The sequence below is a fragment of the Balaenoptera acutorostrata genome, chromosome 3 (genome assembly GCF_949987535.1).
Source record: "Balaenoptera acutorostrata chromosome 3, mBalAcu1.1, whole genome shotgun sequence".
Taxonomy (NCBI): domain Eukaryota; kingdom Metazoa; phylum Chordata; class Mammalia; order Artiodactyla; family Balaenopteridae; genus Balaenoptera; species Balaenoptera acutorostrata.
The window spans coordinates 59,650,972-59,664,893 of NC_080066.1; the positions used below are offsets into that span (position 1 = coordinate 59,650,972).

The 13,922-nt window shown below is 45.1% G+C and overlaps 1 protein-coding gene across 1 annotated transcript; it reads right to left on the minus strand.

The window, feature by feature from the left end:
- Positions 1–634: 634 nt before the first annotated feature.
- Positions 635–3,706, minus strand: LOC130707554 (relaxin-3 receptor 1-like). Its single transcript, XM_057542672.1, has 4 exons — positions 3,602–3,706; positions 3,319–3,480; positions 2,289–3,251; positions 635–1,508 (listed from the first exon to the last, which is right to left on the minus strand). The coding sequence occupies exons 1-3, from the start codon at positions 3,704–3,706 to the stop codon at positions 2,562–2,564; spliced, it is 957 nt and encodes a 318-aa protein (XP_057398655.1). The 3' UTR covers positions 635–1,508; positions 2,289–2,561.
- Positions 3,707–13,922: the final 10,216 nt, after the last annotated feature.

Genomic DNA, 13,922 nt, shown 5'->3' on the forward strand with positions numbered 1-13,922 from the left:
CCAGTAAAAGTTCACCCTGACCTTGATAAAGGAAAACGGTTCACAAGAACTAAGAGTTAAATGAACAGTGTTGTGGTGAGAAATGACCCTAAAAACAGTTTGCAAGTAAAGAGTGATTAGAAAAGAACACAGAGGGGGTAAAACATTAATCATTTATCTGGAAATTATTACAGGGAATTATCAACCTACTCATTTTATAGATAAGAAACCGAGGCTCAGACAGGCAGAGTGACTTGCTTAAGGTACAAAGCATGGCGGAGCAAGGGCTTCTGATCAGGCTGGCTCCAAGTTGAATGTCTTTGCCTCCCATACCCTAGGGCCCACTATATGGTATTTATGGAGTCATTAGTATAACTTTCTACAATATTCTTTAAACAGAATGATTTTAGAAATGACCATTGCTCTCAGGTTCTATTTAATAAGCTATTATTTCTTATTTAGAGCACTTGCAGCTCCCACACAGGTCTCATGTTCTCTTGGGAGAGCACCCCATGTCCCACCCTTTTAGTTCTTATGGCTGGTCCCGTGGACAACAGGGAATGGGCTGCAGGAAGACAGGTGAGAACTGCAGTAGCGGCTCCTTATCCCTCCTGTTGCTTCCACAAAGCACATTTCTCTGCACATGAGGGAGAAATGAGCTGCAAGAGACCCATTTTTAAAATGACACTGAGAAAAATAATCAAGGCTTGGAGCTATCAGTGAATCACTACAGTTCTTTACTTTGCAAAACATTATTTTCTTTTTAAGCGGACAAGTGCTCCAAGGAATACCGATTCTTCTGTCCTGTGGTACTTTAGAGGAACAATGGTATCACCCACGCCATGAGGCACAGGGACTCTCATTCCACCAAGGGCCTCACCCCCTCTTCCAGCTGCTCTGGGATGACAAATCTGCAGACATTTGAGTTGACCCAAGGTCCTTCGTGGGCTCCTGACTTGGACACCAGGCAGTGGGGAATAGGTTTTTTCCTCTACCTTCAAGCATCAAGTCTTCCTCTGTCAGAAGTATCAGGCATGAAATTTCTGAGCAAGTATTTGCAAGGATGCAGATACAAATTCTGACCTCCGATGACCTAATCTCCTCAACTGATGTGTGCTGAGAATGCTTTATGGTGGCTCTGCATCAATATGAGGATCAAGTGCTGTCCACCAGAGAAGGGGTTTAAATCAGTTGCCTTTTTTTTTTAAGCAGATATTCATTTTTATTTATTTATTTATTTATTTTTGGCTGTGTTGGGTCTTCGTTTCTGTGCTAGGGCTTTCTCCAATTGCGGCAAACGGGGGCCACTCTTCATCGCGGTGCGCGGGCCTCTCACTATCGCGGCCTCTCTTGTTGCGGAGCACAGGCTCCAGGTGCGCAGGCTCAGTAGTTGTGGCTCACGGGCCTAGTTGCTCCGCGGCATGTGGGATCCTCCCAGACCAGGGCTCGAACCCGTGTCCCCTGTATCGGCAGGCAGATTCTCAACCACTGCGCCACCAGGGAAGCCCCTCGGTTGCCTTTTGATTTACCTTCAGTGGTGCATTTGGAGAGCAGAGGGAGAAGAAGCTGTTAAGGCCTATATCATGCAAACACTCCCACCTGCCCCATATCAGTTACAGGCCTCCAGGCTCAAAGGGATTGCCGAAATGGTCTAGCAACTACACACCCCCATCTGATACATCAATTCTGTCTCCATCAGTCTCTGTTGTAATAACTCCAAGGACAGGGAGCTCACTACATCATGAAGCTCAGGTGCTCAAAAATGGGAAAGGTCTGCCCTAACGAGGGATGGAAACCTGCTTCCCATGACTTCTCTCCCACAGGTCCCAGTTCTGTCCTATGTGAGCCACTCAGGTCACTGCTGCTCTCCCCCACTGCTCCCCCCCCCCCCACACACACACACAAGCTGCATAGCTCCAGGCCTTCTGGCTGCTCTTTGTAGCCACTTTTCATGCAACAGCTAGCATGCTCAGTCATAGCATACTGCCGGATGAGTGATGGTGGGGTCAGCCAAGCCCCCAGGCTCCAGGGAGGACAAGTAGTAGACAGGCCTTGCAGATGAAAGCTCAGAAATCTTGAGCCATCAAGGGCTACCTGATATCCCTGAAGTCCCTGCACTCTAGGTTTCCAAAAACAGCCCACACCCCTCTCTCACAGCTCCCTTATAATGACAAAAGGGAACATAAAGCAGGAGTCAGATTAAGTGCCTTAGAGGGCAATGAATGGAGCTCACGCTGTTTGCAGAGGTTGTGCCAGGAGGCTCAAAGGGCTAGACGTGGCAGAGTCCCCAGGGTTCATCTAATCCTTACCTCTCCTTGTACGGATGAGGGAACTGAGGCCAGGGAGGAAGGGACTCACCCTGGGTCACACAGAAGGTTAGTGGTGAACTCCCAGTCTTAAGTAATCTCCCCGGCCAAAGGGCCTGCTTGTCCATTGGAACCCAGAACACGGGCCCTAAAGTCAGCCACTACTCCTTGACATCATCACTCCAAACCCAAGTGGCATAATCTGCCGCATCACTCTTGGTACCGACGGAGTGGCGGGTGGTCCTTACTGAGAGGTGTGGTTCTGCGGGTTCAGGCCTAATCAGAGAGCGCGGTAGCGGGGGCAGGGCAGTCGGAGAACGGTCGGAGGTCCACGGGGCGCTTGGCCCGGCCGCAGAGCTCTCGCAGGCCCTGGCGGAAGTCGCGGCGCAGCAGGCAGTAGAGCATCGGATTGAGGCAGTTGTTGGAGTGCGCCAGGCAGATGGACAGGGGGAAGAGGTAGGCCTGAGCCAGGAAGTAGGCGCGGTCCCAGGGCACGACGTTCAGCTTGACCAGCACCCCCCAGAGCGTAAGCGCTTGGTTGGGCAGCCAGCAGAACACGAAGGCCAGCGGCACGCAGGCCAGCGCGCGGGTAACCCGGGAGCGTCGTCGGAGCCGGACCCCAGGCGGCCAAGCGTGCCCGCCGCCGACGCAGGAAACGCAGGAGCAGCAGTGATCAGGTGCCCAGCGTGGCCAGCCGCAGCACAAAGGCCACGGCGATCTTTTACAGATGGTAGAAGGCCAGCCAGTCGGGACCGCCGTCGGGGGAGCGCAGCAGGCACAAGCGTTCGCCCCCGACGCTGGCCACTGTGGAGAACAGGGCGGTGGGCGCGGTGGCCAGGACTGCAGTGGCCCAGAGCAAGCAGCACACGCAGACAGCCCATGGGGTGCCGGGCCGGCTGGGGCGCAGCGCGCTCGCCACGGCGCAGTAGCGCGCCACGCTGATGGCGCTGAGGAAGAAGTTGCTGGCTATGTTGAGCACCGCGAGCACCACCTTGCACATGGCACTCCTGAAGGGCCAGCTGAAGTCACGCACCATGTCAACGGCCCAGAAGGGCAGTGTCAGCACGAACTGCAGGTCGGTGGCTGCACGGTTGAGGAGGAAGCAGTTGAGCAGCGAGCGGCGGCGCCGTTGCTGGGACCGCACCAGGACCAGCACCAGAACGTTGCCCACGAGCCCGAAAGTGCACAGGGCCAGCTAGGCGCCAGCGATCAGCGCGCGCAGCGCCAGTGCCGCGCCGGCCTCCGCCACCCACTCCAGGCCGTCCAGGTCTGCAGGGACCCCAGGTCGGGCGAGTGCTCTCAGATCCGTTGCCCACGGAACTGTTAGGGGGCTGCCCCAACGACGCGTCTCCAAGCCAGTTCAGGGGGAGCACGGCCCCGATGGCGCGGGCGATGCGACAGCTGCCTCTGGCTGACGTCATCGCCCTTGGTGGCGCGCAGGGGTCCGCTCAGGTCCCCTCAGAGGACAGCGGCCGGGCTGCGAGAAGTACCTGTGCTCGGTAGCGCGCCGCAGCATTTTTAAAGAGATGAAGGCAGCCCCGATTGGCCAGTTGCACCCGTGCCCCGCCCAAAGAGCTTCCAAGCTGTATTTCTATTGGCTACTTCTTCACCCTCGATTTCCTCAAGAACTGAGGACCCGCCGCCTGGGTGGAGGCCGGGAACTGCGACCTGGGGGCCGGGAAGTCGGGACCCGGGAAATGGCTTCTGCGATTCACGTGGGCGCAGGATCGCGGCTTGGGTCGCTGCGTGAAGACGCCACGCCAGCAACAGAGCTCCTCCCTCAGCGGTTCCGACACTCGGGGCTGGAGGAGACGGTTTCAGACAAATTTCGCCTCGGGAGGCAGCATACCCCTTCACCTTCAGCGTGTGCGGGTCTGGAGATATTCAACGGGAGACCGCGGAGGGTTGCTCAAGACCAGACAGCAGGGCATGGCAGCCCCTCTGCCCTCCAGCCCTGATCCTCTGAACGGTCCCCCAACCCCGGACTTTTTTTTTTTTTCAGCCGCGCCATGCGGCTTGCGGGATCTTGCGGGTTGCGGGTTCCCCGACCGACCTGGGATGGAACCTGGAACCCCAGCAGTGGAAGCGCAGATTCCCAGCCACTGGACCGCCAGGGAATTCCCTCTCCCTCTTTCCCCTCCTTTTTAAACTTTTTATTTTATATTGGAGTATAGGTGATTAACAATGTTATGTTAGTTTCAGGTGTACAGCAAAGTGATTCAGTTATACATATATATGTATCTATTCTTTTTCAAATTCTTTTCCCATTTAAGTTGTTACATAATATTGAGCAGAGTTCCCTGTGCTATACAGTAGGTCCTTGTTGGTTATCCATTTTAAATATAGCAGCGTGTACATGTCAATCCCAAACTCCCTAACTATCCCTCCCCCCTCCGAATTCTTTTTTATGTTTATTTATTTATTTATTTATTCTTATTAGTCATCCATTTTATACACATCAGTGTATACATATCAATCCCAACCTCCCAATTCATCCCACCACCACGCCCAACCCGCCGCCACTTTCACCCCTTGGTGTCCATACGTTTGTTCTCTACTTCTGTGTCTCAATTTCTGCTCTGCAAACCAGTTCATCTGTACCATTTTCTAGGTTCCACATATATGCGTTAATATACGATATTTGTTTTTCTCTTTGACTTACTTCACTCTGTATGACAGTCTCTAGATGCATCCACGTCTCTACAAGTTCGTTCCTTTTTATGGCTGAGTAATATTCCATTGTATATATGTACCACTTCTTCTTTATCCATTCGTCTGTCGATGGGCATTTAGGTTGCTTCCATGACCTGGCTATTGTAAATAGTGCTGCAGTGAACATTGGGGTGCATGTGTCTTTTTGAATTATGGTTTTCCCCGGGTATATGCCCAGTAGTGGGATTCCTGGGTCATATGGTAATTCTATTTTTAGTTTTATAAGGAACCTCCATACTGTTCTCCATAGTGGCTGTATCAATTTACATTCCCACTAAAGAGGGTTCCCTTTTCTCCACACCCTCTCCAGCATTTGTTGTTTGTAGATTTTCTGATGATGCCTATTCTAACTGGTGTGAGGTGATACCTCATTGTAGTTTTGATTTGCATTTCTCTAACAATTAGTGATGTTGAGCAGCTTTTCATGTGCTTCTTGGCCATCTGTATGTCTTCTTTGGAGAAATATCTATTTAGGTCTTCTGCCCATTTTTGGATTGGGTTGTTTGTTTTTTTAATATTGAGCTGCATGAGCTGTTTATATATTTTGGAGATTAATCCTTTGTCCGAAGATTCCTTTACAAATATTTTCTCCCATTCTGAGGGTTGTCTTTCCGTCTTGTTTATGGTTTCCTTTGCTGTGCGAAAGCTTTTATGTTTCATTAGGTCCCATTTGTTTATTTTTGTTTTTATTTCCATTACTCTAGGAAGTGGATCAAAAAAGATCTTGCTGTGATTTATGTCAAAGAGTGTTCTTCCTATGTTTTCCTCAAAGAGTTTTATAGTGCCGGGTCTTACGTTTAGGTCTCTAATACATTTTGAGTTTATTTTTGTGTATGGTGTTAGGGAGTGTTCTAATTTCATTGTTTTACAAGTAGCTGTCCAGTTTTCCCAGCACCACTTATTGAAGAGACTGTCTTTTCTCCATTGTATATCCTTGCCTCCTTTGTCATAGATTAGTTGACCATAGGTGTGTGGGTTTATCTCTGGGCTTTCTATCCTGTTCCATTGATCTATATTTCTGTTTTTGTTGCAGTACCATACTGTATTGATTTCTGTAGCTTTGTAGTATATTCTGAAGTCATGGAGTCTTATTCTTCCAGCTCCGTGTTTTAGACTCAAGACTGCTTTGGCTATTCGGGGTCTTTTGTGTCTCCATACAAATTTTAAGATTTTTTGTTCTAGTTCTGTAAAAAATGCCATTGGCAATTTGATAGGGATTGCATTGAATCTGAAGATTGCTTTGGGTAGTATAGTCATTTTCACAATATGGACTCTTCCAAATCAAGAACATGGTATATCTCTCCATCTATTGGTATCATCTTTAATTTCTTTCATCAGTGTCTTATAGTTTTCTGCATACAGGTCTTTTGTCTCCCTAGGTAGGTTTATTCCTAGGTATTTTATTCTTTTTGTTGCAATGGTAAATGGGAGTGTTTCCTTAATTTCTCTTTCAGATTTTTCGTCATTAGTGTATAGGAATGCAAGAGATTTCTGTGCATTAATTTTGTATCCTGCAACTTTATCAAATTCATTGATTAGCTCTAGTAGCTTTCTGGTGGCATCTTTAGGATTCTCTATGTATAGTGTCATGTCATCCGCAAACAGTGACAGTTTTACTTCTTCTTTTCCAATTTGTATTCCTTTTATTTCTTTTTCTTCTCTGATTGCCGTGGCTAGGACTTCCAGAACTATGTTGAATAATAGTGGTGAGAGTGGACATCCTTGTCTCGTTCCTGATCTTAGAGGAAATGCTTTCAGTTTTTCACCATTGAGAATGATGTTTGCTGTGGGTTTGTCATATATGGCCTTTATTATGTTGAGGTAGGTTCCCTCTATGCCCACTTTCTGGAGAGTTTTTATCATAAATGGGTGTTGAATTTTGTCAAAAGCTTTTTCTGCATCTATTGAGATGATCATATGGTTTTTATTCTTCAATTTGCTAGTATGGTGTATCACATTGATTGATTTGCATATATTGAGGAATCCTTGCATCCCTGGGATAAATCCCACTTGATCATGGTGTATGATCCTTTTAATATGCTGTTGGATTCTGTTTGCTAGTATTTTGTTGAGGATTTTTGCATCTATATTCATCAGTGATATTGGTCTGTAATTTTCTTTTTTTGTAGTATCTTTGTCTGGTTTTGGTATCAGGGTGATGGTGTCCTCATAGCATGAGTTTGGGAGTTTTCTTCCTCTGCAATTTTTTGGAAGCGTCTGAGAAGGATGGGTGTTAGCTCTTCTCTAAATGTTTGATAGAATTCACCTGTGAAGCCATCTGGTCCTGGACTTTTGTTTGTTGGAAGATTTTTAGTCACAGTTTCAATTTCATTACTTGTGATTGGTCTGTTCATATTTTCTATTTCTTCCTGGTTCAGTCTTGGAAGGTTATACCTTTCTAAGAATTTGTCCATTTCTTCCAGCTTGTCCATTATATTGGCATAGAGTTGCTTGTAGTAGTCTCTTAGGATGCTTTGTATTTCTGCGGTGTCTGTTGTAACTTCTCCTTTTTCATTTCTAATTTTATTGATTTGAATCCTCTCCCTCTTTTTCTTGATGAGTCTAATGGCTTGATGGCTAATGGCTTATCAATTTTGTTTATCTTCTCAAAGAACCAGCTTTTAGTTTTATTGATCTTTGCTATTGTTTTCTTTGTTTCTATTTCATTTATTTCTGCTCTGATATTTATGATTTCTTTCCTTCTACTTACTTCGGGTTTTGTTTGTTCTTCTTTCTCTAGTTCCTTTAGGTGTAACGTTAGATTGTTTATTTGAGATTTTTCTTGTTTCTTGAAGTAGGCTTGTATACCTATAAACTTCCCTCTTAGAACTGCTTTTGCTGCATCCCATAGATTTTGGATCGTTGTGTTTTCATTGTCATTTGTCTCTAGGTATTTTTTGATTTCCTCTTTGATTTCTTCAGTGATATTTTGGTTATTTAGTAACGTATTGTTTAGCCTCCATGTGTTTGTGGGTTTTACGTTTTTTTCCCCTGTAATTGATTTCTAATCTCATAGCATTGTGGTCAGAAAAGGTGCTTGATATGATTTCAATTTTCTTAAATTTACTGAGGCTTGATTTGTGACCCAGGATGTGATCTATCCTGGAGAATGTTCCGTGTGCACTTGAGAAGAAAGTGTAATCTGCTGTTTTTGGATGGAATGTACTATAAATATCAATTAAATCTGGTCTATTGTGTCATTTAAAGCTTGTGTTTCCTTATTCATTTTCTGTTTGGATGATCTGTCCATTGGTGTAAGTGAGGTGTTAAAGTCCCCCACTTTGACTGTGTTACTGTCAGTTTCCTCTTTTAGAGCTGTTAGCAGTTGCCTTATGTATTGAGGTGCTCCTATGTTGGGTGCATATATATTTATAATTGTTATATCTGCTTCTTGGATTGAGCCCTTGATCATTATGTAGTGTCCTTCCTTGTCTCTTATAACATTCTTTATTTTAAAGTCTATTTTATCTGACATGAGTATTGCTACTCCAGCTTTCTTTTGCTTTCCATTTGCATGGAATATCTTTTTCCATCCCCTCACTTTCAGTCTGTATGTGTCCCTAGGTCTGAAGTGGGTCTCTTGTAGACAGCATATATATGGGTCTTGTTTTCGTATCCATTCAGCAAACCTGTGTCTTTTGGTTGGAGCATTTAATCCATTCATGTTTAAGGTAATTATCAATATGTATGTTCCTATTACCATTTTCTTAACTTTGGGGGGTTTGTTTTCGTAGGTCGTTTTCTTCTGTTGTGTTTCCCACTTAGAGAAGTTCCTTTAGCATTTGTTGTAGAGCTGGTTTGGTGGTGCTGAATTCTCTTAGCTTTTGCGTGTCTGTAAAGCTTTTGATTTCTCCATCGTATCTGAATGAGATCCTTGCCGGGTAGAGTAATCTTGGTTGTAGGTTCTTCCCTTTCATCACTTTAAGTATATCATGCCACTCCCTTCTGGCTTGTAGAGTTTCTGCTGAGAAATCAGCTGTTAACCTTATGGGAGTTCCCTTGTATGTTATTTATCATTTTTCCCTTGCTGCTTTCAATAATTTTTCTTTGTCTTTAATTTTTGCCAATTTGATTACTATGTGTCTCAGCATGTTTCTCCTTGGGTTTATCCTGTATGGGAGTCGCTGCCCTTCCTGGACTTGGGTGGCTATTTCCTTTCCCATGTAAGGGAAGTTTTTGACTATAATCTCTTCAAATATTTTCTCTGGTCCTTTCTCTCTCTCTTCTCCTTCTGGGACCCCTATAATGTGAATGTTGTTGCGTTTAATGTTGTCCCAGAGGTCACTTAGGCTGTCTCATTTCTTTTCATTCTTTTTTCTTTAGTCTGTTCCGCAGCAGTGAATTCCACCATTCTGTCTTCCAGGTCACTTATCCGTTCTTCTGCCTCAGTTATTCTGCTATTGATTCCTTCTAGTATATTTTTCATTTCAGTTATTGTATTGGTCATCTCTGTTTGTTTGTTCTTTAATTCTTGTAGATCTTTGTTAAACATTTCTTGCATCTACTCCATCTTTGCCTCCATTCTTTTTCCGAGGTCCTGGATCATCTTCACTATCATTATTCTGAATTCTTTTTCTGGAAGATTGCCTATCTCCATTTCATTTAGTTGTTTTTCCGGGGTTTTATCTTGTTCCTTCATCTGGTACATAGCCCTCTGCCTTTTCATCTTGTCTATCTTCTGTGAATGTGGTTTTTGTTCCACAGGCTGCAGGATTGTAGTTCTTCTTGTTTCTGCTGTCTGCCCTCTGGTGGATGTGGCTATCTAAGAGGCTTGTGCAAGTTTCCTGGTGGGAGGGACTGGTGGTGGGTAGAGCTGACTGTTGCTCTGGTGGGCAGAGCTCAGTAAAACTTTAATCTGCTTAAGGGTGGGGCTGGGTTCACTCCCTCTTGGTTGTTTGGCCCAAGGCAACCCAACACTGGAGCCTATCTGGGCTCTTTGGTGGGACTAATGGCGGACTCTGGGAGAGCTCATGCCAAGGAGTACTTGCCAGAACTTCTGCTGCCAATGTCCTTGTCCTTGTGGTGAGCCACAGCTGCCCCCGCCTCTGCAGGAGACCCTCCAACACTAGCAGGTAGGTCTGGTTCAGTCTCCTATGAGGTCACTGCTCCTTCCCCTGGGTCCCGATGCGCACACTACTTTGTGTGTGCCCTCCAAGAGTGGAGTCTCTGTTTCCCCCAATCCTGCCGAAGTCCTGCAATCAAATCCTGCTAGCCTTCAAAGTCTGATTCTCTAGGAATTCCTCCTCCCGTTGCCAGGCCCCCAGGTTGGGAAGCCTGACGTGTGGCTCCGAACCTTCACTCCAGTGGGTGGACTTCTGTGGTATAAGTGTTCTCCACTTTGTGAGTCACCCACCCAGCAGTTATGGGATTTGATTTTATTGTGATTGCACCCCTCCTACCATCTCACTGCGCTTCTCCTTTGTCTTTGCATGTGGGGTATCTTTTTTAGTGAGTTCCAGTGTCTTCCTGTCGATGATTGTTCAGCAGTTAGTTGTGATTCCGGTGTTCTTGAAAGAGGGAGTGAGAGCATGTTCTTCTACTCTGTCATCTTGAACCAATCTCTAAATTCTCTTGATAAAGGCATTTCTCTAACTGTGCTTTAGCTCTGGGTACTCCTCATCCGCACTCCCATTTTCTTCTGTTCTCTAAGTGCCTGAGACCTCCTTCCCATGGCCAGATTTTCTTATGGCTGGCTCTTTCTCAGCACTTAGGCTCAAATGTTACCTCCTCAGAAAAGCCTTCCCTCAACCATCTCCTTCTGTACTTCCAAAAATATTTATTGCATACCTTCTATGTGCTAGGCACCTTGCTAAGCACTGGGGATGCAGCAATGCACATGGAGCGTATTTTCTGCTGGGGGATAAAGACAAAAAAATGGGATGAACTCATATAGGGGAAAGTGCAACAAGTTAAAAAAAACAAAAACAAAAACAGGGTAATAACTCAGTGAGTGTTAGGGCAGGAGGCTCAAGGAAGGGGGGTTGGGTTTAAGGATGAGAGAGTTCCCAGGAAGGAGGAGACCATAGTCCCCATTATGTTACTTACCAGCTGCGTGTCCTGGGGCTAATTGATTAACCTTGCCCGTCTGTAAAGGAGGATAATGATAACCTCTTGCGAGGGTCATGGGAGAATTAATCAAGCTAATGAGGGAAAGCTCTTAGCTCTACCTGCTATGGAGTCCTCCCCACCTCCCCCCCCCCCATTCTCATTCTCATTCTCATTCTTATTCTTACTCTTACGGAGGGGCCTGGCCGACCTGTTTCGCTGAAGGCCCTCTATGTGGTGGCCAGTCCCCCATTGGCTTTAGTCTGTTGCTCCCACTCTCAAGAGCCCTTTCCTTCTTTCCTACCCTCCTCAGGAACATTGGGACAGCATACCGCCAGGAGCTGGGAGGTGGTCCCCAGAGGGCAGGTCTTCCCCATGTTTCCTATCCTTGATTAGTGACCACAGGCAGATTCACTCCCAGGCCTCCCTTGCCCAGGAGATAGAGAATCTGCAGCAAGTGGGATTCTCTGCCCAGTGGTCACAAAAGAGGAAATTAACCCAATTACCCAGCTCTAGCCTGGGCCAGAACCCAGATGAACTGGTAATCTGATAGGAAGTTTGCAAAATTAGATTATACTTTCCCTGGGGGCCCTGGTGGCCTAGGAATTTTTCTTCCTCTGATGGGAGTTATCACTGAGTGTCAGGTAGCCTGGGTTGCTAGTCTCTGTGCCCTGACCACTAGCTTGCTGGGTGACTTGGAGCAAATGACTTGCCCTCTCTGGCCTCAGTTTTCTCACCTGTAAAATGGTCGGTAAGCCCCCTTGTGGTTCTCACATGCTAAGAGTTCTCTATGTATGTCTTGTTTTCATTCATTCATGTATGACTTTTGGGGTGCTACAGCCCAGGATCTCTTCTCCCCTCAGCAGTCAGAAGGTGAGTCAGATCACAGCATGCCCCTGAATAAAACCCTCCATGACATCTTATCTTATTTAGAATAAAATCCTCACTCCTTCCCTGACCATAAGGCCTTGCCTGATCTGGTGCCAGCTCACCTCTCTGATCTCGTCTAGTAGCCCTCCAACCCACTCTGTGCTGGGCTCCACCTGCATTGGCCTCTGCTGTCCCTCCAGGGTGCCAAATTTTTTCCTGCCTCCAGGACTTTGCACTTGCCAGGCCCTCTCTGCTTGGGGTGCTTTCCCCAAGACTGACTTTTATTTATTTATTTATTTTTATTTTTGAAAGTTAATTAATGTATTTTTATTGAAGTATAGTTGATTTACAATGTTTCAGGTATACAGCACAGTGATTCAGTTATATATATATATATATATATATATGTGTGTGTATGTATATTTTCTTTTACAGATTCTCTCCCATTATAGGATATTACAAGATATTGAATATAGTTCCCTGTGCTATACAGTAGGTCCTTGTTGTTTATCTATTTTATATATAGTAGTGTGTATCTGTTAATCCCAAACTCCTAATTTATCCCTCCCCACTCCCTTTCCCCTTTGGCAATCATAAATTTGCTTTCTATGTCTGTGAATCTGTTTCTGTTTCATAGATAAGTTCATTTGTATCAGTTTCTTAGATTCCACATATAAGTGATATCATAGGATATTTGTCTTTTTCTGTCTGACTTCACTTAATATGGTAGTCTCTAGGTCCATCCATATTGCTACAAAAAGCATTATTTCATTCTTTTTTTATGGCTGAGTAATATTCCATTGTGTGTGTATATACCATATCTTTATCCATTCATCTGTCAATGGACATTTAGGTTGCTTCCATGCCTTGGCTATTGTAAATAGTACTTCTATGAAAACTGAGGTAGATGCAGCCTTCTGAGTTAGAGTTTTCATCTTTTCTGGTTATATGCCCAGGAGTGGGATTGCTGGATCATATGGTAACTCTATTTTTAGCTTTTGAAGGAACCTCTATAGTGTTCTCCATACTGGCTGCACCAATTTACATTCCCACCAACAGTATAGGAAGGTTCCCTTTTCTCCACACCCTCTCTAGCATTTATTATTTGTAGACTTTTTGATGATGGCCATTCTCACTGGTGTGAGGTGATACCTCATTGTAGTTTTGATTTGCATTTCTCTAATAATTAGCAATGTTGAGCATCTTTTCATGAGCCTGTTGGCCATTTATATGTCTTCTTTGGAGAAATCTCTACTTAGGTCTTCTGCCCATCTTTTTTTTTTTTTTTTTTTCTGGCTGTGTCAGGTTGTTGAGGCATGTGGGATCTTTCGTTGCGGTGCGCGGGCTTTTCTCTAGTCGTGGCTTGCGGGTTTTCTCTTTCTATTTGTGGCCCTAGGGCTCCAGGGTGTGTGGGCTGTGTAGTTTGCGGCACATGGGCTCTCTCATTGAGGCGCGTGAGCTCAGTAGTTGTGGTGTGTGGGCTTAGTTGCCTTGTGGCATGTGGGATCTTAGTTCCCCAACCAGGGCTTGAACCCACGTTCCCTGCATTGGAAGGCAGATTCTTTACCACTGGAGCACCAGGGAAGTCCTTTCTGCCCATCTTTTGATTGAGTTTTTGTTTGTTTGTTTGTTTGTTTTATTGAGCTATACAAGCTGTTTGTATATTTTGGAAATTAATCCCTTGTTGGTAGCATCATTTGCAAATATTTTCTCCCATTCCATAGGTTGTTTTTCGTTTTGTTTATGGTTTCCTTTGCTGTGCAAAAGCTTTTAAGTTTAATTAGTTCCCATTTGTTTATTTTTGCTTTTGTTTCCATTACTCCAGGAGGTGAATCCAAAAAAAATATTGCTATGATTTATGTCAAAGAGTGTTCTGCCTATGTTTTCCTCTAGGAATTTCATAGTATCTGACCTTACATTTAGGTCTTTAACCCATTTTGAGTTCATTTTTGTATATGGTGTTAGGGATTGTTCTAATTTCATTCTTTTACATGCAGCTGTCCAGTTTTT

What these genes read in the sequence shown, in the direction of transcription:
- LOC130707554 (XM_057542672.1), bottom strand. Translation starts at nt 3,706, where the DNA reads ATGACGTCAGCCAGAGGCAGCTGTCGCATCGCCCGCGCCATCGGGGCC. An exon ending in GGCAGCCCCCTAACAGTTCC is followed by an intron (nt 3,481 to 3,601) that starts GTGGGCAACGGA and finishes GCTGGCGCCTAG; the next exon opens with CTGGCCCTGTGCACTTTCGG. An exon ending in CCTTCTGGGCCGTTGACATG is followed by an intron (nt 3,252 to 3,318) that starts GTGCGTGACTTC and finishes TGCTCAACATAG; the next exon opens with CCAGCAACTTCTTCCTCAGC.